Below are 27919 nucleotides of genomic sequence, written 5' to 3' on the forward strand. Positions count from 1 at the left end.
ACATGCTTCAATGATCTCAGACCTGGGAGGGAGGCTAGCAAAGCTTGGGAAGAAATGCACAACTTTTGGGCCACAAGGACATTTGGCAGAACTCCCAAGATAAGGAAGAAACTAATAAAGCCAACTCAGCAATTGTGCTGAAATCAGCTCCGACTGGGTAAAAGGTAATTCTGGCAGGGGGAGATCTGTGACCACCAACCCAAGAAACCCACTGACCCAAAAGAAGAGAAAGACTAAGCATGCAGACTAATTAGCATGAGAAGCAAGAGATCATTAACCAATAGAAGATAGAATACTAATTAATAAGAGGACTATATAACTTGTAGCCAATGAACACTAACTCCTTTGTTTGCTAAAATGTATAGATAGTTAAAAGTTTTGATAGTTGGTGTGTGCATGTCAGGAGGAGTGATCCCCCATGCACCCGGTGCCAAAATAAAGTAATGCCTGCTTTTTAATACTGAAATTACAGTGTTAGAGTTTTATTTTCCCAACATTTTTGGTGACAGGATGGGGGAAAGAATTGGAAGAGTAAAAGTGAGAAAACTTGTGGGTTAAGATAAAGACAGTTTAATAAGTAAAGCAAAAGCCTCACACACAAGCAAAGCAAAACAAGGAATTAATTCAGTGGCAGGCAGGTGTTCAGACATCTCCAGGAAAGCAGGGCTCCATCATGTGTAATGGTTACTTGGGGAAGACAGATGCCATAAATTCAAACATCCTCCCCTTCCTTCTTCTTCCCTCAACTTTATATGCTGAACATGATGTCATATGGTATGGAATATCCCTTTGGTCAGTTGGGGTCAGCTGTCCTGGCTGTCTCCTCTCAACTTCTTGTGCACCCCCAGCCTCCTCAATGGTGGAGAGGTGTGAGAAACAGAAAAGGCCTCAGTTGCGTGTAAGCACTGCTCAGCAATTAAAAAGATATCCCTGAATTATGAACACTGTTTTCAGAACAAATCCAAACCATAGCTTCATAGTAGCTACTATAAAGAAAATTAACTCTACTCCAGCCAAAACCAGCATGATATGTGGGAATACAAAGAGGACAAAGCAGATAAATTACTTCCTCTTTCCAACACTGTAATTGTGTTGCTCAGAGCAGAAGTCTTTCACTCAGCAGCCACTACTTTCTTTTGCCGCTCTGGGAACATATAGACTCCAGCAGTAAGACGATTTACTTTTTTTTTTTGAGCATGAGCCACCTTAAACAAACAGCTTTCTCATTGATTGCTTCAAAACAACTCGAGTTAGATATCAAGAGGAAGGAGTGTTCTGCCTCCAGCTGGAGGATGCTTTCCTCAAGGAGGCAAGTGTTCTCTGTGCAGCTGCATCCCAAGCCTTCCTAAATATGCCCTAATGCCAACTGTAACTGCATAGGAAGACTAAGAAATGCATATGTGTTTGTTAGGGGGCTCTGATTTTAGACAGGACAAACCTAAAACAAACAAAAAAACCCCACAAACCACACCACACTAACCAGTAACGTGTGGCTTAGGCCAGGTTGCCTGCCACGCTGGGCGGGTCATGGGCGTCCCTCAGGACAGGCCGGGCCGCGCCGCGCCCTGCCCCCTCACAACGGGAGCTACAGCAGGCACTAGGAGCGGCACCGGCCCCAGCGGCCGTTCGCTGCTGCGGCGGGGCAGGTGGGCACCTGCTGCCTCCGGGACCTGCAATATCCGGCGCAACTAAGGAAGCCGCTTGGACTCCGCCATGCCCTCCAAGCAGCCCTTCCTGCTGCCATTGTCCCGGCGGCGCTGTCCCCTCCCGACTGTTGCTCCTCCTCCTCCCCGCTCTGTCCCAGGGCGCAGGACTGACATCACGCCCAGGGTTTCCATCCAACTAAGGGAGGAGGAGGAGGTTGAGCGGAGTGGCGGCGTGATGGCGGTGGTTGGGAGAACATAAGAAAAGGCGGCGGAGCAACAGAGCACTTACTCACCAGGGTTCTCCCTGCCCGGTTTGGGGCCCTATTGTTCAAGCCGGTGAGGGCTGCAGGCGAGCCCACCGCGTGGGGCTGTAAGGAGCCGGCGGCCCAGACCTTGTGGCGGCCGCAGGAGCAGCCTCTGACCCTAGGTTGCAGCACAGACCTCTTCGTGGGGTGTAGCGCCGCCTCGGACCAGGGCAGCCCTAGGAAAGCCAAGCCGGGCGCACGCACGCAGGTAGGCAGAGAGCCGCCATGGCTCCTTTCCTTTTCCCTGGTTCGCAGTTGCGCAGTGGTTGTCGCTTTCGAAGATGGATGGAGAGGCGACTGGCGTTGAGAAGGGGTTGGATGCCCAGCGTGCCGCTGGACTCCTGTATCCGGTCGCTGTTTTCCGAAGAGGGAGGGAGAGAGCTGTGAGAGCTGAGGTAGTCGGGGTTGAACCTCTTTCGCTGGGTCCTGCGGGGGGAGCATGACGAACCAGCTGGGGGGCCTTTGCCCTTCTCTAGCCGTGGGGGGACGCTGGGAGGAGCGAGCAGGAAAGACAGCGGCCGCCTTGGCAATATTTCCAGGGAGCCTTGGCCAGGAGCGGCGCCTATGCGGGTCGCGCCACCACCAGAGGGCCGTTTTAGGGGGCGGGAGGTGAACTCGCGAGAGGTAGGGAGGAAGCCCTGGCCTAGGCTCTCCTCGGGAGCGTCTTGGGAACGGTCGGTCACGAGAGGCCGCGAGTGCGCGGTGCGGGTGGTCGGGCAGGATCGTCGCGGAGCAGGGAGTAGCCGACAAGGAGAGTTACATGGTCTCTAAAGATCTTTCCTGGGGCCCAGGGAGTGCCGGTTCTGGAGGCGGCAGAGTGTTCGCACCCTGGGCATGGGAGGGCAGATAGCGCGGATCTTGGCCTCGTTGGGCAGCCAGCGGCCGATCCGCGAGAAACCACCCAGCTGCCTGACTCGCCGCCGCGGGGGCCCCAGCCTCGCTTCGCGGCCTCTCTGGGGTTACAGGGCTCTTTCCTATCACTTTTCTTCCGTCACTGCTTTTGTTTGCTGTCTGGAATGGCCCTGGTGTCTGAGATAGTGCCTGAGCGCAGGGCTTTTTCCATCCCGGAACGAGGCGGCCCCCGCCTCCACCATGAACTGTAGGTCGGGCTGTATTAAAGAGCACCTCGAGGCAGACAACCTGCAAGTGAGCCCCTAATCGCTTTCACACCACTTATTCTGTGAGAGGCGCTGCTCTTCAGCTTATTACCAATGAGTTCATATTTGCAGTCCATTTAAAGTGAACCTAAACTTTTTCTAGGTGCAGCTGACACGGTAGAGATCTGATTGAAGATGTTCACGCGTATGAAATAATCATCACTCCATCTGTGGCATCTTGTTAGCTTGATGTAGTTGAGCCATTTTTTTAAAATGGGACAGTTTTTATTTTCCTGACTATGCCCAACAGAATGTAAACTTTGTGTCTATAACTGCTTCTGATATGTTTTGTGCACAAAATGATTTTGCTAATCAGATCTTAGAGCATTAATATTCATAATTTTTATTTATGTGTTTCAGGAGGCTGTTTTCCTCTAAAAGTAAGATCGGGTTGTTCTTAAGACAGGACTATGGCACACCAAAAGCTATATTTCAATTAAAAAGAAGATGCCAAATGTGATAGATACTCTCAGTGGTGTTATGACAGGATAGGTTATTTTCAGTATCTTTCAGTTGCAATCATCAAATATTTCAAATCATGTCAACATTTTCCTTTACTACTTTAGGTAATTTGGGAAAAATCTTGCAGAGAACAGTTGAGTAAAAAAGTCACCTGGAAAACAGAGTACCAAGAAGTAATTTCTTGACATCTGCCTTCTAACCTGAGTGGACTTCTATTTATCTTTTAAACTTCTTAATACTTACAATGAATGGGCACAGTGATGAAGATATTGTAAGAAACAGTAGTGGAGAGTCAAGGTAAGCACGTTCAGTCCTTGGTTACATATTCTCCTGTATTTTGTTTTTTAGAACTGGTTTATGTTTTAATTTAGCGTCAAAGCTTCCTGGTGAGCAAGTGGACTGACCATGCTTTTTTACAGATACTTAATCTGCTTGTTAGAATCAGTTAGTTTCATTTAATGACTGTAACAATCATGTATATACCTTACATAATACAATTTTAATTCTATTAAAACTCTATCAGCATTACTCTCTTTTTCCTCAAAAGTTGTCTGAAGTGTCAAAAGCTGAAAACAGATTAGATTGAAATAATAAAGTAAAACTCATGTCTATCTATAGAGTGCATGGCATGCATGCATAATATGTGCTATATAACCCCCAAACTATGCTATCTCTAAAGTTGGAACAGTGGACTGTTAATTCCAGGGGGGCTTCCTTTTTTTTTTTATTGTGTTGTCAAAGCAGTATAATGGAAAGTGTTAACTTCATGTTTGTTTTCCAAAGTAAAAGTACAGTTTTCCCAGCTATTTTTTTAATTAAAAAAAAATCCGCTCCTCTAATGTTGATTGCTGGTGTTCTAGGATGTGTAGAGGGTTCACTTGGTTGGAAATGCCTGGTTAGAACTTCCCTGCTGCAAGATAAGGATAACAGTGAACCTGTAGGGGTGGAATTGAATTCTTATTTTAGAACACTGCTAAATTGAACAAGTATCTACTGCACTAGGAAGTTAATATTTCTAAAACTGGGAATATGATGAATGCTTCAGATTTAAGAAGGCAAGAGAAACTTACAAATAGAAGCTGTTGTGATTATGCTGTCAGTCTACCTATCTGTCTTGTCTGTCTCCTCCTCTTTCTGATCACAGCCTGTTGAACCTGTTAGTTGATTTCATGAGTCAGAGGTCATAAAGAAAACTGAGTTCTATGGACTTTATGAAAACAGCCAGTTGGGTAGAGGGGATAGATCTAAATTATTGCCCCAAGTGAAAAAGATCCAAGAAGATAATGGCCAGCTGATCATTCAGTATATGCTGGCCATTAAGCTTGCATGTAGCATAGTGAATAATGGGGTGGGAAGAAGGGGGAAGAGAGAAGTGTTTAGGTGATATTAGGTGTAAATTTGTAGGAAACCTATGAACAGTAAAACTAAAGAAACTTAAAAAAATACAAAAAAGTTGTTAATTTCAGGCTTTGATGTTATACCTAGAAATATTCTAGGAAGTCAGTAAACTTTTAATCGTGTTAATAACTTGTAAGCTTTTTTTGTTGTTGTTGATTTCTACTTCCAGTAAAGATGGTACTTGTTTAGTTAGTAAACAAATTTTGGGTTTCTTCTAGTAAGTGGCAAAATATTCCTGATTACTTATATTAAAAAGAAAAACCCAAACCAACCAAACAAAAAACCCCACCAAAAACAAAACCAAAAAACCCCAACCAAACCCAACAGTAAACCTTGTCAGTTGAGTAGAGGAATATGAACAAAATAAAACAGTGTGACCAAAGCTAGTCTTCTGAACTTTTAGAGAGTTATAACTAAGACCCCTAATAAACATTAACTTACTGGGGACAACTCTGATGACTTTGTATTTAGGAAGTTTTTTACTACTTCAAATGAGCCATCTAGCTAAAGATAATGTAGGAAGAATACTGCATATCAAACTATGACCACTTGTAAATACCAGTACTCAAAGTTACTCAAAAGCTGTAGCAATTCTCAAGACTAAACCAACTAAATATCAAAAAAGTATTTAGACAACTTTATTATAAGCAAATATCAGGGAGATGCAAATTACTTAAAACATGATAGTTACCTGTGAAGTAAGACTTTGTTTTGCGTCTTAAATGTGCTGCTGAGCGCAATTTAAAGCTTTAAAAAAGTTTTTAAAATATTAAACTTTTTTTCCCTTATGCTGGTATCAGTCATTAACCCTGTAGCCTAATTCAGACAGATCCTGGAAAACCTATTTGTCTGCTTGTCATTTGCTGTCAGGAAACTCTTGAACAGACCTTACTTCTCTGTAGGTATAAAAGGGTGTGCTCAGTAAAACTTATCTAGAAATTAGCTGGCTGGGGTGCAATTGTACTTCCATTTTCCAGCAAGCAGAAAGTGGCTTCTTGCATCAAGGTCCCTTACCATTGTTTATGTTCTTGAAAGCTGATGTTAATACAAGACACTAATTTCTGTGGATTGAATTTGCTTTGTTGATTTAATAGTCTGTGGACCACAAAAGATAATTAAGTAAAGCCAGCTCTTTGTCAGCAGGCTTGAATTTGCTGTATAAACTCGTACCTTCCACAGAAGATTAAAAAGATAAATTGAAAGCCACTATTCTAAGTTCCTGCTTTCAAGAAACCTAAGTGGGAGTTAAAGATTCCACAAGTATAATTACGGAAGTATTTTCATCTATTGGTTTCTTTTTGGTAGAAGTAGGTAATACAAATTAGGGGGGAAAAAAGGAAAAAGTGTGTATGTATAGAGAGAGTTATATTGGGTTTATGTGGTGAGGTCTTGGTAGTGAGGAGACTGTAGGGGCAGCCTCCATCGGAAGAGACCAGGGGCTGCTGCTGTGCTGGACAAAGCCAGTTCCAACTGGCTCCAAAATAGGTCTGCCACTGGCCAAAGGTGAGCCAATCAGTGAAGCTGGGATGACTCTGTGATAACATTTAAGAAAGGGTGAAATGCTGTGCAGCAGAGTGTGTGAGAGGGAGGAATGAGGGGGAAAATGCAAGAGAAACAGCTTTGCAGACACCTAGGTCAGTGAAGGAGGGGTAGGAGATATTCCAGGCATTGGAGCAGAGGTTTCCCTACTGCCTGTGGAGAAGACCACTCCAAAGCAGATATCCACCCTGCAGCTCACGGAGGCTCCACGCCAGAGCAGGTGGATGTGCCCTGAAGGAAGCCGCAGCCTCTAGAGAGCCTACCTTCAGAGAGGAGGAGGTTTTCTGTCAGGAATTGCAGCCCCTAGGGGACGCACACTGGAGCAGTCCATTCCTGAAGGACTGTACCCCGTGGAGAGGACCCATGCTGGAGCAGTTTGTGAAGGACTATCCTGTGGGAGAGATTCTATGTTGGAGCAGGGGAAAAGCGTGAGGAGGAAGGAGTGTCAGATAAGTTCTTAAGAACTGACTGCAACCTCCCATTCCACAGGAGGGTTGGGACTAGAAGATCTCTAAGGTCCCTTCCAACCAAAACCATTCTATGATTTTCTCCCCGCCCCTGAAGTGGGGGGAGAAGAGGTATAAAGTTGGAAATAAAGGAGTGAAAGTAAGCCTGGGAAGAAGGGGGTTGGGGGAGGAAGGTGTTTTAGTTTTGTCTTTGTGTCTCACCATATTACTTTAATTGACAAGAAATGAATTTGAGTTGTCAGTCTAAGTCAGGAAAAGGAAATCAAGTTCATGCTTCAGAATAGATGAGGATGGGAAATAACACTTCTTGGTAGCCTGAACTTAATACTCTTTGTTCCCTTTGCTTTATATTAGTGATGATTAATAAGATGAATGTCTCTTACACATCAAAATCAGATTGAGTAGTTCAGTTTCCTTTAATAAAAAAAAAAAACAAAAACAAAAACCACTTGAATTGTATTTGCCTAAATAAACTTACCTATGAACTTTCAGTTTTAAGAGTTTGGCATTTAGTGTCTGTTACTTCTATTCATTCTGAAAGGGGCTCTTCAAATACATGACCTTCCTTGGACTTCTGGTTTATTAAAATAGGGTGAATTGTCATCTCAGATGCTTTTCAAAGACCTTGCTGAAATTAATCTTTTCTGATTTTAATGGGTTTAACTTCTATTTTGCTCAAATTGATGTTCTGTTTCCTTTTTTTTTTTTAAATTAGAGGATTGTTAAGGCAGTTTAATGTAATGAATGCCCTCTAAATCAGCAGTGATAAATTATCCTCTCTTTGGTCCTTTATCAACCTAGACCTTATACAGGAGTCTAAATGTTCTAACAGTGCTTTTGCAGCATGGCTTGTGTAACTGTCTGTCTTGAAGTTTCTCTTCCTAGTGCTTTGTATAAATTAACCGACTGTTCTTAGTTGTATGTTCTGATCAGGGGGACCTGAGGTAAGCTAGTGAAGCTAAACCTAAGACTACTGAAAAGAACTAGTGACTCTGTGACAGAACACTTGTTTTTAATGTTTACCGGTGATGTTTTTCTTTAAGTCTATCTCTCCTGTCATCTCCCCAAAGCATACTCTAATTTTATTCCATAGATATTTGTCACAAATGAGTGTTTTAGGTCACTCAAAGAATCACCAGCAAAGGTATCAGCAAAAGGAGGTTTAATATAAAAGTGAAAGTACGACAAAGTTCATTGGCAAGGTTCACTCTACTATTTACTAGATGGTTAAAGCACACAGAGAAAAATTGGACTAAAATCTAAAATCAATCTAAAGCTAAAATGGACAAAAAAAATCATCTACGTAGAGACTGGGGATGGAAAAGGGTAAGGATAAAAAGGAATAAGGAAGACTCTCCTGTTGAGTCACAAGATTCAGAGTGGACCCTCTTGCCAAACTGAGTTCCAGGCTTGACCAACAGTTTAGGCCTAAAGGTTTTAACAGTACTTAAACTTAACAGCACTTAATAGCCTAATTTAAACAATTCAACAAGAGATTCTATAGAACTTACTATAAACACAACAGTAGCTCACTTATAGGCCTAACTTACAAATCTAAAGTACTTAAGAATCTAGGACAGCAACATTCCTAGTACATTCACTATTGCACATTCACACTCATGCACACAGACCTAAAGGAGTCTGTACAAGGTATATACCTGTGAAAAATTCCCCTCGAATTCAGTGAAATGCTCACATTGGATGCCTTTGCATCTTCTCAGTGGGCAAAGGGTTGAGCCTTAAGCAGTGGGGGGTATCACCCCAGGATCCATCATCGTTTGGTGATCCTCCGTGTATAGCAAACGTGAGAGTTTGCTGTCTCTGAGAGGCCCCACTCAGAGGGAGGTTGCTGGTCGCAGCCTCCTGCGGGCCAGGAGAGCTCAAAGGGTCTCACTTAGGACCACTGTTTATAGGGTCACAAGAGAGTTGGCTTTAGTCATGGTAATTTTCCATCCTGGCCCCAATTTGTGTCAGTAACTTGCTTTGAAAGTTCAATAATAAAAATGTTATTCCACTTGGGTTGTTATTCAGGCAAGAAAAATAAGTTTCTAAGGCTGTTAAAAAACAGGAGCTTGTTAGACAGCACTAGTTCCTGGGAACAGACAGTTTTTCTAATAAGCTCAAGAGGAGCTCAGCCCAGGTGCTGTTCATCAAGGCTGAGGCCTAACTGAGCATTTCTGAGATCATAGTGCAACTGGAGAAGGGAGGGGAAGCACCACCACAATTGGGGTTTGAAAAATTAAAAGGTGCAAACATGTAACAATTATCTCTTGGTACTCTCAGTAAGCTATCTTGCTTTTCTTGCAAAATAGTTTGAAAATAAATATTGTTTTTGTATATCTCTCTTAAATTGCTCTTGAATATATTGAGAATATCCAGAGACAGTATCAAACTTTCATACCAAATCATATTTCACATCTGCTGCTGTACAAATGCAACTATTTGACTCAAGGGCTAGGGGTGTGAGAAGTTTCTTTACTACATATCCTGGAAGATGTTCTCTGTAGACTTTACATTGGTTTGCCAACATACATGAAATGATAATTTTTCATGTAGAAATCCCATCCTGAGAGCATGCTGTTCACTCAGTATATATTCCTTCATGCCTACTACAGCAGGTTAGCACTGTCAGTTAACTTTGGCATCATTGCAGTGATTTGTTTGCATAGTAGAGTAGTCTCACTTCAGTAGGATGGAAGAGGCCATTTTTGCTTTATCCATTACTTTTGCTTCTTTTTTTTCATGGTCCTATGATGCTCCTGTAACTGTTTTGTACAGTCTCATGCATTCCTGTCTTTCTTTAGTGTTGTTGGGTTTGGGTTTGGTTGTTTTGTTTGTGGTTTTTTCCCACTTGAACAGTGTATGTAATGTATGGTTTCTTATTCAAGAATATATTTTATCAAATAATGCTGTTTTGATTTTACTGGGTTTTATATATATAATATATAAACAATATAAAAATTGAAGCTCAGAGAGGAAGGCTTATATGACACATTTTTGAAAGAGGGACATACAAATGCAGGAATTCTGGCTAACAGAATTAAGTATCTAAAAGAGCAGAAATGCTCTTCAAAAGTAAATACTGAATATTCCCTTTCTGTATACATCATATTAACAGCATCTTTATTCTGTAGCTTAATTTGCCTTGCTCTGTTGTTTTAGATCTAGAGTTCTTCCAATTTTAGTCTTGACAGTGTTTATAATTTCTGTTGATATTTGGTCTCTTGGAAGCACATTGATCAGTGAAGAAGAGGAGGGGAAGCAAATTACACCACAGGATAGAGTTGGTTGGAAAAGGGCAGCAATGCAAGAGCAAAGGGAGGAGCAATGTGAAAAGGTGGGATAGGGTAAATTGACAAACACAGGTGAATAGATAAGTGAAAATTAAGTTTTGTACATTGTCTCTTTCTCTCATTATATGTAAGGTATGCATGTTTTTTCTACCAGTCTCTTGAGTATATTCAGAAAGGGTGAGGGGAAAAACAGGAAGGTTCTAATTTAGGCTTAGGTGTCTGAAGATTGCCTCCTACCTTCCAGTTTCAAGCAGACTTTTTTGCAAGAGGGGAAAAAAAGGCTGGTCCTCTCTTGTCGTAGTTATCATCATCTGATGAATCAAGCTGCCTCTTTTTCTGTCCTGCAATCTTTTTGCTGTGTTTTGGCTCAATTCTTGAAGACAAGATACAACACAACAGTGGGATTTCAACATGGACAACTACAAGCCTTCAGGATAAGTGTGGTGTCCTCTTTTCACCTTTTGCTGAACTATTTCAAATAAAAACATCTAAAGAAAAGGCACTGACCCTGGACTGTACAGGAAGAGAAGGGGGCAATAGATGACATACTTTGCTTGTCCTCTTATGTAAGACGACCTCTGAAGAGCAGAGGATCAAAATTGCTGTTCCTGAGATTATATTTATGTAACAACACTGGGTAGCAGGTAATTATGACAGCATTCTGAGTATTTGGTTGAAGAAATATTTGAGTTTTAATGTTCCTTGCATCCTAAAGCTAGAGATACAATACTAGAATCTCAGTAATTAGTAGTGCCAGTTCAAGAGAATAATCTCGTAGAATTCAATGGTGCTATTTTGTGTTAATAGGAATTAGTCATTGTGAGAAGTTAGACAAATTATGGACCTGTTGTGGTTTAACCCCAGCTGGCAACTAAGCACTGCACAGCCACTCCCTCCCTCCCTCCCAGTGGGATGGGGGAGAGAATCTGAAGAGTAAAAGTGAAAAAACTCATGAGTTGCGATAAATACAGTTTAATAGGGAAAGCAAAAGCCATGCGCACAAACAAAGCAAACCAAGGAATTCATTCACCACTTCCCATGGGCAGGCAGGTATTCAGCCATCTCCAGGAAAGCAGGGCTCCATCACGCGTAATGGTGACTTGGGAAGGCAAAATGCCATCACTCTGAACGTCCCCTGCTTCCTCTTTCTTCCCTGCAGTTTTTATTGCTGAACACAGTGTTATATGGTATGGAATATCCCTTTGGTCATTTGGGGTCAGTTGTCTTGGCTGTGTCCCCTTCAACTTCTTGTGCACCCCCAGCCTACTCATTGGTAGGGTGGTGTGAGAAGCAGAAAAGGCCTTGGTTGTGTGTAAGCACTGCTCAGCGGTAGGGAAAACATCCCTCTGTTATCAACATAGTTTTCAGCACAAATCCAAACCATAGCCCCATATTGGCTACTCTGAAGAAAAATAACTCTATCCCAGCCAAAACCAGCACATTCTCCACCCTTTATTCCTTACCATTTATATCATGCTCAGGTCCCACACTATCTAATATATCCTCATTACCCCCCCCTTCCATCCTCTGATACAATACACAGATATCATTTCCAGACTATGGACCACCCCTGCAAAATGTTCACAAATGTCCACTGATTTCATTTAGTCCATGACTTTGGGCTCCATCTGTTATGGTGGTCACTCAGGACAGGAGAAGTTGATGTGTTGTGTGCAGTTACTGGGCACCAAAGCCAGCTCAGGTTGGGTCACTGATGCACTTGCACTGCTTCTTGTAAGGCTTCTCCATTGGTTCAGGTGGTTCCTGCTATAGTAATTTCTATAACAGGTGACTCAAATCATTGGTTGCAACATTTTAAAGATATTTCTGCTAGTCTCCACCACTGACCCCTTTGGACCAGGTTCTAGAGTTTAATATTGCAATGAACTCCTCCCCTTGCCCCTTCTCTGGCTTGGACTTATCCACAGACTGCAGGCCCTCCAGGGGTGTACCTGCTCTTTTGTGGGCTCATCCATGGCTACATGCTTTGAGGTGCTCCAGGGAGCAATAGTATCTACCCAGCAGAAAGCCATGGCCTCTCTAAGTTCTGCACCCACCACGACTGACACAGCTGCCCAGACAGAGCTCCAGTGGGAAGATGTGTCAGGCTGCAGGGTGTGCCCTGCTCTTATGCCAATACCGGACATCAGTAGTGAGTACACCTATGGGAGGTGCACTTAGAGGAACTCCTCCCCTTAGTGACAGAGCTCTGTCAGGAAGTGAGTAGGTTGAGGAGTATCAGGGAGTGTGAGAGAGAGAGACTACTGAAATCGCACCCTACCTTCCCTGGGACAGGCCTGACAGACAGACAAGGTACATGATACGGAGGATTCCCTATCCTCTCTCCTCCCAACTGAACATGGTGACATAAGGGATAGGGGCCAATGGAGACAAGTGCCTGCCTGGCGCAGCAGACGTCTCCTCTGTGACTGCCCCACCTTCCTATGTGCCCTGGCATAATAGATATGAGGCTCTGCAAGTGGACCCAAACAATAATGAGGACAATAGTTCATCTAGCATGGAGGTGTCACTGAGGTTGTCAGCCTATGGCCTGCATCAAAACTTCTTCCATAAAGAAAACAGGTCGTTGTCATAGGAGACTCCCTTATGAAAGGAACAGAAGGTCCCATGTGCAGACCAGACCACACCACTTCTTAGGGAAGTCTGCTGCCTCCCTGGGACCCAGGTTAAAGATGTGAAGAAAAAGCTTCCTACCCTGGTACGGCCTTCGGATTATTATCCATTATTGATTTTTCAGGTAGGCAGCGATGAAGTTGCAACAAGAAGTTGCAATGGAGAGAGACTTGAGGGCCTTGGGATGACTGGGTAAAGGATCAGGAGCACAAGTAATATTCTCCTCTATCCTTCCAGTCACAAGGAATGATGAGGGAAGAAACAGGAAGAGCCAACAGATCAATACCTGGCTCCAAGCCTGATGTCACTGGCAGAATTTTGGGTTCTTTGATCATGGGTTGGTCTACATGACACCAGGCCTGAGGGCAACAGACAGGGTACACCTGTCTCAAAGGAGGAAAAAGATCTTTGCATAGGAGTTAGCAGGGCTCATTGAGAGAGCTTTAAACTAGATCGAAGGGGTAAAGGGATAAACCCAGGCTCACTAGAGATAAGCCTGGAGGCAGCCTGCCAATGTTTGAGGAACTAGTGAGGTCCTTTGGTCTGCCGTCTTAGTGGAGGTAGGGGATGGAGATCCATGTGGCAGCAGACACAAGGGTTATTGATATGCTATGAACTACAGATGCACCTGAGAATGGTCACATAGGAATTAGGGCTTCTGCCCCCCCAAAACAGTGTCAGGATCAATGGCCCAACTGAAGTGCATCTATACCAGTGCATGTAGCATGGGAGACAAACTGCATGGGAGGAGCTGGAAGCCTTTGTGCAACTGGAAAACTATGACATAGTTGTCATCATGGAGACATGGTGGGATGACTGGAGTGCTGCAATGGATGGCTATAAACACTTTGGAAAGGATAGGTAAGGAAGGAGAGGTGGTGGGGTAGCCCTGTATGTTAGGGAGTGTTTTGATTGTCTAGAACTTAATGACGGCACTGATAGGGTTGAGTGTTGAAGTGTCAGTATTGATGCCTCAAAACTGGGAGAAAAAACTCACCAGGCAATATTAGTATAGATAAGACATAGAGCAGCTCTTTAATGAAGGCCTTCTGGCGCAAGGAGTACAAAGGCGCACGCACGTGTCCAGGAGTTCTACAATTTTATAGTACTATCCATCCAATCTGAGAGCTATCCACCCCCAGATCTTCCCCAGAATTGCCCCCCTGGCACGCCTCCCCAGAATTGAATCGGAGGTCTCAAAACCCCTTTCTTCCTCATCTTCCTCCTCCTCCTCCTTCCGGCACACATTATCTTTGGAGCTTCTCCAAGGTTTCGGGCCTTCAAGGTTGCTTTGGGTACAAGATATCTTGTTGTTCCGACCTAGGATGCATATGTTCTTAAACAGGATGCATTTGCTATAGACCTTCATTGGAAAGAAACTTAAACAAGCTTAAAGAATTTAGAAAATTCGATACGGAGCATGAGAATAGGGTTTGATAAGTGTCAACTGCTATTCTAAAGTGTGAGAAACTACACAGCTATACTAAAAATCCCTATTTACTACACAGCTACATTAAAATCTACAAAAAGCTAAAAATCCTAAAAATTCAAAGACATCAGTATTAAGGGGAAAGGCCAACAAGGCAGATATCCTGGTGGGAGTCTGTTATAGGATGAAGATGCAGATGAAATATGCTATAAATAACTGGGAGTAGTCTGAGAATCACTAGCCCTTATTCTCATGTGGGATTTCAACTTACCAGATGTCTACTGGAAATACAATACAGAAGAAACAGTCTAGGAGGTACCTGGAGTGTGTGGAAGAGAACTTCCTGACACAGTTTGTGAGCCAATTAGGGAAGGCAACCCACTGGACCGGTTGTATGTGAACAGAGAAGGACTGGTGGGTGATGTGATGGTTGGAGGCCATCTTGGGCACAGCGATCATAAAATGATAAGAGTTTTTGATTCTTGGAGAAGTAAGGATAGGGATCAGCAGAACTGCCACCTTGGACTTGTGGAGGGCAGGCTTTGTGCTGTTTAGGGGCCTGATTGAGAGTCCCTTTGGGAGGCAGTCCTGAAGGCCAGAGGAGTCCAGGAAGGCTGAACGTTCTTGAAGGAAATCCTAAAGGCTCAGGAGCAGGCCATTCCTATGTTCTGAAATACAAGCTGGTGGGGAAGAAGACTGTCCTGGCTGAACAGACAGCTTTGGCTGAACTCAAGTTAAAAAAAAGAGAGTTTATGACCTTTGGAAGAAGAGGCAGGGAATTCAGGAGGACTACAAGGATGTTGTGAGGTTATGCAGGGAGAAAATTGAAAGGGCCAAAGCCCAGCTAGAACTTAATCTGGCCACTGCCATAAAAAGCAACACAAAATGTTTCTATAAATACATCAACAACAAAAGGGGTAAGGAGAATCTCCATCTTTCATTGGATGCAAGGGGAAACATAGTGACAAAGGATGAGGAAAAGGCTGAGGTACTTAATGCCTTCTTTGTCTCAGTCTTTAATAGTAAGACCAGTTGTTCTCTGGGTACTCAACCCCCTGACAGGGATGAGGAGCAGAATGAAGCCACCATAGTCCAAGGGGAAATGGTCAGTGACCTGCTACACAACTTGTCTATGGGGCCAGATGGGATCCACCCAAAAGTACTGAGAGCGCTGGCAGAAGAGCTCACCAAGCCACTTTCAACCATTTACCAGCAGTCCTGGCTATCTGCGGAGGTTTCAGTTGATTAGAAGGTAGCAAATGTGATGCCCATCTACAAGAAGGGCCAAAAGGAAGATCCAGGGAAATACAGACATGTCAGTCTTACCTTGCTGCCAGAGAAGGTTATAGAGCAGATCATCTTGAGTGCCATCTTGTCAGATGCAACCAGGTGATCAGGCCTGGTCAGCATGAGTTTATGAAAGGCAGGTCCCACTTGAGTAGCCTGGTCTCCTTTGACAGGGTGACCCACTTAGTGGATGAGGGAAAGGCTGTGAATGTTGTCTACCTGTATTTTAATAAAGCCTTTGACAGTTTACCACAGCATTCTTCTGGAGAAACTGGCTGCTCAATGGCTTGGACAGGTGTACACTTTGCTGGGTAGAAAACTGGTTGAATGGCCAGGCCCAGAGAGTTGTGGTGAAGGGAGTTACATCCAGTTGGTGGCTGGTCACAAGTGGTGTTCCCCAGGGCTCAGTATTGGGGCCAGTCCTGTTCAATATCTTTATCAATGATCTGGACAAGGGGATCAAGTGCACCCTCAGTAAATTTGCAGACAACACCAAGTTGGGCAGGAGTGTCCATCTACCTGAAGATAGCAAGGCTCTACAGAGGGATCTGGACAGACTGGTTTGATGGGCCGAGGCCAATTGTATTCGGTTCAACAAGGCCAAGTGTCAGGTCCTGCACTTGGGTCACAATAACTCCTTGCAATGCTACAGGCTTGAGGAAGAGTGGCTGGAAAGCTGCCTGGTGGAACTGGACCTGGGGGTGCTGGTCAACAGCTGGCTGAATGTGAACCAACAGTGTGCCCAGGTGGCCAAGGTCAATGGCATCCTGGCTTGTATCAGACAGTGTGACCAGCTGGACTAGGGGAGCAATCATTCCCCTGTACTCAGCACTAGTGAGGCCACACCTTGAATCCTGTGTTCAGTTTTGGGCCCCTCACTACAAGAAATACATGGAGGTGCTGGAGCATGTCCAGAGAAGGACAATGAAGCTGGTGAAGGGTCTGGAGCACAAATCTTATGAGGAGAGGCTGAGGGAGTGTTACGACCCGCCCCAGAAAAAGGGGAGGGGAGTAACCCAGGTTCTTATCAATAATTCCCTTGGGGTGGATTAGTGTGAAAAGACACTGAATAATCGATGTCTGAAAACATATATTGGTAAGGTTTATTTTAACAATTCTGTATCAACAGGTATGCTAGCATTTTGGGTGTTGTCATATAACAATGTGACATAGAGATAACCTTTGGGGGGGAGAAAATGCATAGGGGAGAGAAAGACAGGGTAAGAGTAAGGGAGAGTAAGGAAAAAGAAAAGCTGAGAGTGGACAAAACATATATAGTCACCGCCCACGGGGTCCAGCGATGACACTTGGTAGTTGCCGCTTCCATGTCTGTCAGTTGAAGTGGTGGCCTTGATCTGCTGGGGGTGAAGGAGGGAAGCCCCCACACGCCAAGAAGTTATGAGTTATTATATCCATGGTTAGTTTCACGGACCATACCTCGAGCCTCCAAAACTCTCCCTGGGCCTGCGCAGAGTTTCTTTCTGTGTCTGGTCTGGTTCCTGCCTTTTTAGATTGGCAGAGGGGGGGATGGGCTTCGATGGGCCATCAGAGGTACAATGCAACAGTCAAAAGCCTGCAAACTTGGCTCTTCACTGGAGGGAGGGACAGGCCCAACTGTCCATCCAAGGTATAATGCAGAAGTCAGAATCCTGCAAGAGTCTTCTAGAATGCATAAATCATTAACCATTTCAGTCTCTGACAGGGAGCTGGGGGTGTTTAACCTGAAGAAAAGGAGGCTCAAGGGAGACCTTATTGCTCTCTACAACTACTTGAAAGGAAGTTGCAACAAGGAGAGTGTTGGTCTCTTTTCCCTAGTAACAATTGATATGATGAGAGGAAATGGCCTCAAGTTCTGTCAGAGGAGGTTTAAATTGGATATTAGAAAAAAATTCTTCATGGAAAGGGTTGTCAAGCATTGAGAGGCTTCCCAGGGTTGTCACCATCCCTGGAGATATTTCAAAGATATGTAGATATGGAACTTAGGGACATGGTTTAGTGGTGGACTGGGCAGTGCTGGGTTAATGGTTGGACTCAATCTACAAGCGCCACAGCAAGCACTGGAGCCTGTCAATTAATAGCTAAACAGCAATAACAGCTATAAATTCAATCTAGCACATCCTAGTCAATCTGCCATTATCACAAACCCTTCAAGCCTCACATGTGGTGCCAAAAGGACTGTCATGGTTTAACCCTAGCAACCAAGCACCACACAGCTGCTCACTCACTTCCCCCTGGAATGGGGGATTCAATCAGAAGGGTAAAAGTGAGAAAACTCATAGGTTGAGACAGTTTAATAGGGAAAGAAAAGCCACACACACAAGCAAAGCAAAACAAGGAATTTGTTCACCATTTCCCATGGGCAGGCTGATGTTAAGCTATCCCCAGGAAAGCAGGACTCCATTATGAGTAATGGAGACTTGGGAATACAGAACGCCATCATTCTGAACGTCCTCCCTTCCTCCTTGTTCCCCCAGCTTTGTCTGCTGAGCATGATACCATACAGTATGAAATATTCCTTTGGTCAGTTGGGGTCAGCTGTCCTGGCTGTGTCCCCTCCCAACTTCTTGTGCACTCCCACTGGCGGGGCGGTACTAGAATCATAGAATCATAGAATCATAGAATCATAGAATCATAGAATCATAGAATCAGATGGGTTGGAAAGGACCTCTGAGATCATCAAGTCCAACCCTTGATCCACTACCACCACAGTTGCTAGACCATGGCACTAAGTGCCACGTCCAGCCTCATCTTAAAAACCTCCAGGGACGGAGAATCCACCACTTCCCTGGGCAGCCCATTCCAACGGCTGATTACCCTCTCTGTAAAGAATTTCTTTCTAATGTCTAACCTAAACCTCCCCTGGCACAGCTTAAGGCCATGCCCTCTTGTCCTACTGCTGGTTGCCTGGGAGAAGAGATCAAACCCCACCTGCCTACAACCTCCTCTCAGGTAGTTGTAGAGAGTGATGAGGTCTCCCCTGAACCTTCTCTTCTCAAGGCTAAACAACCCCAGTTCCCTCAACCTCTCCTCATAGGACTTGTGCTCCAGTTCCTTCACCAGCCTCGTTGCCCTTCTCTGCACCTGCTCCAGCACCTCAACATCTTTCCTAAACTGAGGGACCCAGAACTGGACACAGTACTCGAGGTGAGGCCTCACCAGCGCTGAGTACAGGGGCAGAATCACTTCCCTGGTCCTGCTGGCCACACTGTTCCTGATACAGACCAGGATACCATTGACCTTCTTGGCCACCTGGGCACACTGCTGGCTCATGTTCAGTTTCCTGTCAATCAGCACTCCCAGGTCCCTCTCTGCCTGGCTGCTCTCCAGCCACTCTGTGCCCAGCCTGTAGCGCTGCAGGGGGTTGTTGTGACCAAAATGCAGGACCCGGCACTTGGCCTCATCCTGTTGGAACCAGCCCAACTCTCCAGCCTATCCAGGTCCCTCTGCAGAGCCCTCCTGCCTTCCAGCAGGTCGACACTCCCTCCCAATTTGGTGTCATCTGCAAATTTGCTAATGATGGACTCAATCCCCTCATCTAAATCATCGATAAAGATATTAAACAGAACTGGGCTTCCATCATCCCCATATCACCATTGGCGAATCAGAGCTCAAATCAGTCCAGCAGTTTAATTACCTAGGTAGCCTCATCTCCTCGGATGGTAAGATTGACGGAGAGATAGACAGCAGGTTAGCAAAGGCGTGTAGTGCCTTCTGAAAGCTTCATAAAAGAGTTTGGCGAAATAAACACTTGAAAAAAAGTACAAAGATCAGTGTTTACAAAGCCATTGTGCTGTCTACTCTTTTATATGGATCCGAATCATGGGTCATCTACCGTCAGTCACCACCTGCGACTCTTAGAACGCTTCCATCAATGCTGTCTCCGTACAATCCTAAACATCTGCTGGTCATATTATGTGACTAATATGTCTGTTCTAGAACAAGCAACAGTCACAAGTATTGAGGCCATGTTGCTGAGAACACAACTGCGTCGGGCAGGACACGTCTCAAGATCTTGCTTTATGGTGAACTTGCCACCGGCTGCCGCAAGAGAGGAACCCCAAAGAGAAGATACAAGGACTCCCTGAAACAGCATCTCAGCCTTGGCCATATTGATCAACATAACTGGTCTACTCTGGCCTCCAATTGGGAGGCCTGGAAACATACTTATCTATAACGCTGCTACTTCCTTTGAGAACACACGCAGGATCACTCTGGAGGAGAAAAGACAACGCAGAAAGAATCGTGTCTTGCAGAATATACCACCTAAGGAGTCCTTCTGCTGTGCCTTTTGCAATTGGACGGGTCTATCTCATATTGGCCTTTTTAGCCACCAGCGTACTTGTAACAAATGTGGGTAGAGCCCTTCCCAAATCTTCATTCGCGAAGCCTAGCCATGATGAATGGAACAGCTGTTTTAAAAGTCAAATTTTGGTATAACCTGAAATGCTTTGTCTTGCAGCTTGGTTAGCAATGATAACTTGCAGTGATTATTTCTAGAAAATGTACATGATGTCTTAAACTGTATATCTTTTCTTTTTCAACCTCAAGAACGAATAAACCACTTCTGGCATGCTGTTGATAGAAGTTGTTGGAGTAAGAGATTGCTTGTCTTTCAAGTTCTCAAAAGAATGTGAACTTTTCTCAAGCTGATTATGATTGGCTTTACCCTATAATAACTTTTAGCGGATCAAGAAAATGTCATCTGAGCTGCTAGAAATGTGTATGAAACATATATCTTGTATATTTTTTCCTACAAACTTTAAAAACTCAAAAATTAGATTTTTAAAGCTATGGCAAACGAGTTCTCTGAACTTAGAGTGATGCTGACAAATGTTGCAGTGTAAGGAGTTCTAGAGTAGCTTTGGTTTTTTAGGTTTGGGTTGAGTTTTTTTGCAACGTCAATAATTTTCCTTAAAGAAAGGTGAAAAAGTATTAGACTGCATAGCATTTTAAACACTTAGAAAAGCAACTGAAGTCTGTCATGATGCAATGTGGAATGTTTATGCATGTACTAAAATTGAAAAAAAAACTACCAAAGGAAAAACCCTTTACATTTTAAATTTATTTTTCCTAAATTCTGTATTGTTTTGAACTGGCTTATACTTTGTTTCAGGACAGCAGTCTTAAGAAATATTGACCTGTTCAATTGTGCCCACTTTTGTGGGGTCTGTAAGTTGGTAGGATGTTTTTTAAAAGCTGCGTCTATTTCTTCTACAGACTGCACTGACACTACTAAGGGGGGTGGTGTGTTGGAGGAAGGTTGGAGAGGGCATTAATACCAATGTCAAAATAAGCTGTTCTTGTGAATCATCACTCACCAGCAGGCAAATATATTGTTTGAGGACCAAGACTGTTTTCCAGGTGCTTGGCTTCAGATGTGATAGCTCATAATGCTGCTTTGTACCATTTTTCGAATTGTTTGAAAATTGTGGAAATTCAAAATTAATGTAGTAGCATTTAAAGTGAAATTTTGAAATTGCTTCTTCTTTAGTTCCCCCCCTATTTGTAAGAAGATGATAGATGTAAGGGGGATTTTTTTAACACATACATGTGTGTAACTGTGTACCTTTTCTTAAATAACTCCTTCCTTCCTCCTAGGGTTAGCATCTGAATTACTGGGGTTTAATCTGAATTACTGCTCATGCAGTAGAGGGTCATAAGTAATCTCCTGACAGGGAATAGAGATTTATATTCATTTTTAATAACTAAGGGTTGTTTAATGTATCTGCGTTAGGGAGTAAAGAAAACTGCTTTCCATTACTGTTTTTTACCCCTTAGCGTGCCAGTAATTTTGTGTTTTTAGTAAAATGTGGGGAGGCTGGGGGAGGAGAATTCTGTTTTTCTTTCATGAATACATTAGCTAAAACACTGCAGCAAAAAAAATTGGCTACAATTAAGTCCTGAGACAGAGTGAATCTGGGTCCTGCTTAGGTGATACTAAGAAGTAATGACTATGTTAAATTTTTACTAGGTCAGCACTAGACAAGTGAAACAAAAAAAGCCAAGCACACATATATCCCAGTTAAGTTACATCTACATAAGCAAAGTACTAGAAAGAGATGCTCTCTGATGGTGAATTGACATGGTATAGCTGATTGTTTTCATTGTGAAAAATTTTCTTCTTGTATCCAATCAGAATCTCCCCAGGAGTAACTTGTACCCATTACTCCCCCTCCTCTTTTCCATGTAATAAAGGAGTCTCTATTTTCTTTGTCACCACCCTTTAAATACTGGTGATAAGGTCTCCCTCTAAGCCTTCTTTTCTCAAAGCTAAGTTCTCTCAGCCTTTCCTCATATGGCAGGCTTCACAGTTCTTTGATGATCTTTGTGGCCCTTCTCTAGACCCTCTCCAGCCTATCCACATCTTTTTCGTATAGCAAGGACCAAAACTTTACACAGTATTCCAGGTGTGGCCTGACAAGGTGCTGAGTAGAGTGGATTAATGACTTCTTTATCTCTAATGGTGATGCTCTTGTTGATGCAACCCAGCATCCTGTTGGCTCTGTCACAGCAGCTCACTGTTCATTCATATTGAACTCATTGTCCACCAGGACCCCCAGGTCCCTTTCCACAGAACTGCTCCCCAGCCAGGTAGATCCCAGCCTGTGCTGTGCTCCTGGATTATGTTTTCCCAGGTGCAAGAGTTTACATTTGTCTTCATTGAACTTCAAGGGGATGAAACCAGGCTCTTCAGAGATGAGCCTAAGGGTGGTAAGCCAGAGTTAGGGATGAAATCAGCAGCCCAGCTGAAGTGCATGTACACTAATGTATGCAATATGGATAACAAACAAGAGGAACTGGAAGCCATCATGCAGCAGGAAAGCTATGATGTAATCGCCATCACGGAAACCTAGTGGGATGACTCACATGACTGGAGTGCCACAATGGATGGCTACACACTCTTCAGAAGGGATAGGCGAAGTAGGAGAGGTGAAGGGGTGACTCTGTATATTAGAGGGTCTCTTGACTCTGTAGAACTTGAGGTTAGTGACAATAAGGTTGAGTGCCTATGGATAAGAATCGGGGGAAGGCCAACAAGGCTGACATCCTGGTGGGAGTCTGTTATAGACCACCCAACCAGGATGAAGAGGTGGATGAATTATTCTATAAGCAGCTGGCGGATGATTCAAAATCGCCAACCCTTGTTCTTGTGGGTGACTTTAACCTGCCAGATGTCTGCTGGGAACTCAACACAGCAGAGAAGAGGCAGTCTAGGAGGTTCTTGGAGTGTATGGAGGATAGCTTCTTGTCTCAGCTGGTGAGCGAGCCTACCAGGGGTGGGGCCGCACTAGACCTGCTGGTTACAAACAGAGAAGGGCTGGTGGGAGATGTGGTTGGAGGCCGTCTGGGGTACAGTGACCATGAAATGATGGAGTTCTCAATACTCGGTGAAACAAGGAGGGGTATCAACAAAACCTCTACCCTGGACTTCAGGCGGGCAGATTTCAGCCTATTCAGGATGCTGATTGGGAGAGTACCTTGGGAAACAGCCCTTAAAAACAAAGGGGTCCAGGAAGGATGGACATATTTCAAGAAAGAAATCTTGAAGGCGCAGGAACAGGATGTCCCTATGTGCTGAAAAGTGAGCCAGCGAGGAAGATGACCAACCTGGCTGAACAGGGAGCTTTTGCAGGAACTTAGGAAAAAAAAGAGAGTTATTCACCTTTGGACAAAAGGGCAGGCAACTCATGAAGTGTTTAAGAATGTAGTTAGGTCATGAAGAAAGAAAATTAGAGAGGCAAAAGCACAATTTGAACTTAATCTGGCCACTTCTGGTAAGGATAAAAAAAAGTGGTTTTATAAATACATTAATAGCAAAAGGAGGGGCAAGGAAAACTTCCATTCCTTGTTGGACACGGGGGTGGGAGGGGGCTGATGCCTAAAAGAAAATTCAGGGAGAAAAAAACTCCGAGACAATTTAGTTTCGAAGGTGAGATAAGGAAAGGGTTTTAATTTGTGCCTAGGCATAAGATTACAAGACGCGCGCGCAAATCCCTCTGTACAGATGTTACAATTTATAATACTGCTTGTCCAATCCCAGGATTTCCCACCCTCTGGCTTTTGCCCTCATCCACCCCCATCCCACCCCTGGGGAATTGGGGCTGGGGGCTTTTCAAGACCCTTTTTTCATCAATCTTCATCTTCTTCGGGGTACAGGGGGCATATATTCACCCAGTTCTTGACTGTACTTTTGCAGTTTCGGCCAAGGTACATGCATTCTCTAAACAGAACAGTCCTAGTGAGACTAAACATGTTCTAATAGAATCCAGGGGTAGAATTGATATGGGGAGCATGGAATGGGGTAATAGGGTTGGGGAATGTGTGTAGTTTCTGTGCTAAGGGTAAGGGAATAAGTACTGCTACTTCTAAATCTACTTCTACTATATAATTACTTATAAAGCTTATAAAAATTAGAAAAATCAAAAAACTAGATGGACCTTAAGGCATCAGGGCGAACATAGTTACCAAAGATGAGGAAAAGGCTGAGGTACTTAACACCTTCTTTGCCTCAGTTTTCAACAAGACGACAGGTTGTCCTCAGGACAAGTGGCCTCCTGAGCTAGTAGACAGGGACAGGGAGCTGAATAGCCCCACTGTAATCCAGGAGGAAGCAATTAGTGACATACTGAGCCACTTGGATCCTCACAAGTCTATGGGACCAGATGGGATCCATCCTAGGGCGATGAGGGAGCTGGCAGAAGAGCTTGCCAAGCCGCTCTCCATCATTTATCAACAGTCCTGGCTCACTGGGGAGGTCTCAGATGACTGGAAGTTGGCCAGTGTGATGCCCATCCACAAGAAGGGTCAAAAGGAAGATCTGGGAAACTACAGGCCTGTCAACCTGACAGTGCCTGGCAAGGTTATGGAGCAGATCATCTTGAGTGCGATCACAGGCCACCTATAGGACACATGGGGGATCAGACCCAGCCAGCATGGGTTTAGGAAGGTCAGGTCCTGCCTGACCAACCTGATCTCTTTATGACCAGGTGACCTGCCTGGTGGATGAGGGGAAGGAAGGCTGTGGATGTGGTCTATCTGGACTTCAGCAAAGCCTTTGACACCATCTCCCATAGCATACTCCTGGAAAAACTGTTGACCCACGGCTTAGACAGGTGCACTCTTCACTGGGTTAAGAACTGGCTGGATGGTTGGGCCCAGAGAATGGTGGTGAACGATGCTGCATCCAGTTGGTGGCCAGTCACTAGTGATGTCCCCCAGGGATCAGTAGTAGGCCCAGTCCTGTTTAATATCTTTACTGATGATTTGGATGAGGGGATTGAGTGTACCATTAGCAAATTTGCAGAAGACACCAAGTTGGGGGGAGTGTTGATCTACTGGAGGGTAGGAGGGCTCTTCAGAGGGACCTGACCAGGCTGGATCGATGGACCGAAACCAGTGGTACGAGGTTCAACAAGACCAAGTGCTGGGTCCTGTACTTTGGCCACAATAACCCCATGCAGCACTACAGGCTGGGGACAGAGTGGCTGGACAGCAGACAGGCAGAAAGGGACCTGAGGGTTCTGATTGACAGGAAGCTGAACATGAACCAACAGTGTACCTGGGTGGCCAAGAAGGCCAATGGCATCCTGGAAGGCCATCTACCCTTACAGCAGGAAACACAGTTTGATGCTTTTATATCAACACCTTTCACATGCGCATAGCTTTAAGGCTGTATTCTCCCCTGTGCTTTATGGCCTACCTGTCTTCCAGCAGGGGCCCATAGGCATGTCTGTGAGAATCTTATCTCTTCTTGTAGCAGGGGAGTTACTTCTCTACAGACAGAGAGAACATACACAGCACCATGTGTGAGAAAGAACTCTTTCCCATGCTAGGTCTTCCCTGGCGGCCAAGGTTTCCTTGAGCTCACTTTTCCCTCCTTGCAACTTTTCCAAAAACCTTTGCCCCTGACAGTAGCAAAGGATAGTAGTCTGTGCTCCTGAAAATTTGTTGCACCCTCTCGGCAACAACTGAGACCGTAGTTCCCGGAATGCTGCATACCTCTCATGACTCTCTGTCAGGTTAGCAGATGGATGCCTCATTGCCCCTTAACAGAGAGTCACCCACTGTTAAAGAAGTTTCTCCACCCTAGGTGTACTGTATCAGAGTTTCGGGTTTTAAGCCCAATAAGGTAATTTATTTGAGTGGTACAGTGGTAGAAACAGCTCGAGCTGGGTGCCTCCACAGAGAAACCCTGAACAAAGAAAACCCTGGGCAATTATACCTTTATGATCTTAATTCCTCACCCCTCTCATGACAGTTCTGACCAGTAGTAATATTAAGGTCTGGGGCCTTCCCATTCCTCACTGGGTCCCTTCATTGTCTCTAGGCTGGCTGTTTCTTATCTCTAAGGTTCCAGCTTCTGCTGACTAGAACCAGCTCTGGGGCCTCCTTTTATTTAACTAGGTAAAAGTTCAGCATATCTAGGTGAAAATTCACAACTTGCAGCCCAAGGCTTCAACACACCTAGATACTAATGCTAAGTTATGCTAGGCAACTAATAAATATCCTTTCTTTACACCTGCTATGAGTACTTGTCTTTTTTTTTTGTGATATCCAATGTGTGCTCCTGTTACACTTTCTCCTTGCGGACCTTGCTTGTGGGTGTCTACAGCTGTTAAAGCTTCATATTTGGTTTTGCTTGTAATGCCAGAGGGTGAGGACTGAAGCGGTCCTACTTTTGTGGGTCACTTAAGGAAACTTCCCTGTCTGACCATTCAAGAGCCACTCTGGCAGTCACACCTGCACCACCTGTGCTAGGACCAAAGCCCCTTCTCACTGGGCAGCTCCAGTGAGCTGACAGGTGTCCCACTTGACTCTCTACACACACCACACTCACACAGACCAGGTTTCCTTACCAGCTTGACCCCAGGTTTCCCATAGTAGAGTCTCAGACATCCTGATGGTTCAAATAGTTTAATCTTGGTGCAACAGCTAAATAACAAAGTAATAGCTCAAGCTGGGTGCTTCTGAGGAAGGACCTCAAACAGAGGACCCCCCTGGACTTTTATATCCTCACAGGAAAATCTGGGGTCCTTGGCTTCTGCTGTGTCTCTCAGTGTCCAGTCACCTGGCTTCGCCCCAGGTCCCTGTGCCCTTTGTTGTGCAAAGGGTTGGTGCCAGTTCACAGCCTCTTGCCTCAGGCTCCAGCCACCCAGAGCTCAACCTGCAGCTCACACTGCAGCTGCACCTTGAGCTACCTGCACCAAATGTATTCCTCAATAGTCACCAAGGTCTAAGGTGCCTCATTCTCTGTGGTGTCCACCACAGGACCATGGTTCTGAAACCACTTATCTACCTCTGTCTTGGCCCCCCTAATACTGCTCAGCCTTTTAGCTGTTTCCGCAACTCGGTCACCTGATGCAAGAGATCATCGATCTGTGAGCATCTTTTGCAGGTTCTTACCTTTTCTCCAGGATAAGGGCCTGGGCACTTGTTGCAACCTACCATCTGTACTGATGTCTCCTTCCTTACCAGTTCTGTCTGGGTGGAAGCACTAGACATCTCGGGGGCTCTGTAGAAACACTGGTTTTAACTCTGGAGCAAGTGCTCACCATTATGGCAGAGATCTACAACACTTCCCTGGGCTCTGGGCCTACAAGCAGTGTGCACGGCCCTTCTCACACACACTCTGTGCAAACTGCTGCACCTTCTCAATCCCTGTTTGCATACCCTGTTTGTATTTTTCCATTTTATTTTTATGCGTATCTATGTGTGTGTAGATAAATATATATATTTTTTCCCCTAGGTTTAAGAAAAAAAATATTTCTATGAGAGAGCAGGGGCAGTGAGTTTGATAGAGGGAATGGCTAAATTGAATTCCTTGTTCATGACACCTATGTTAGTGTAAAATTGAATTTGAAAGATGCTAGTATTAAGTTCTTATTTAAAAAATAAAAGTCAGTCGAATGACAGTTTGAAATTATGACATATCAGTTTTACACTTTATGAAAGAAGAAATGTTTTAAAAGTAAAATAAATATTTTTTGGTAAGGTTTGGCCAAAGTACAGGAAAAACAGGGACATAGTCTGCACCTGGAAATATGTGACAGCTAGTGATTTGCCTTGGAATAAACTCGTTCTCTTCTGACTCTTAGACTACAGTGATCTCAGTGGTAGAAATAAACATATCGATTTTCTCTCTGATGTTTGGAAAAGTTGAGTTTTAGAGGTGGTTTTTGCTTATTTATTTAAGTGTAGGATTTAGGCATTTTTGGTGGCATTTTGTCACAGGGACTTGTCTGGTAGGTATTTTCTTGTGTCTCAAGGTTTCTTCTTGCTGAATTTTTTTCTTTTCATATACC

At 44.3% G+C, this 27919-nt stretch overlaps 1 protein-coding gene across 1 annotated transcript in view; it reads left to right on the forward strand.

Annotated features, from left to right (window-relative positions):
- The first annotated feature begins 2515 nt into the window (after nucleotides 1-2515).
- Nucleotides 2516-27919, forward strand: part of LOC116779982 (chromodomain-helicase-DNA-binding protein 1-like) — a 71710-nt gene continuing 46306 nt past the window's right edge. The window contains exons 1-2 of the mRNA XM_032674483.1: nucleotides 2516-2575; nucleotides 22253-22470. Coding sequence (XP_032530374.1) covers nucleotides 2516-2575; nucleotides 22253-22470 — 278 coding nt within the window. The remainder of the gene's footprint in view (nucleotides 2576-22252; nucleotides 22471-27919) is intronic.

The sequence above is a fragment of the Chiroxiphia lanceolata genome, chromosome W, assembly GCF_009829145.1.
Source record: "Chiroxiphia lanceolata isolate bChiLan1 chromosome W, bChiLan1.pri, whole genome shotgun sequence".
In the NCBI taxonomy this organism is placed as follows: domain Eukaryota; kingdom Metazoa; phylum Chordata; class Aves; order Passeriformes; family Pipridae; genus Chiroxiphia; species Chiroxiphia lanceolata.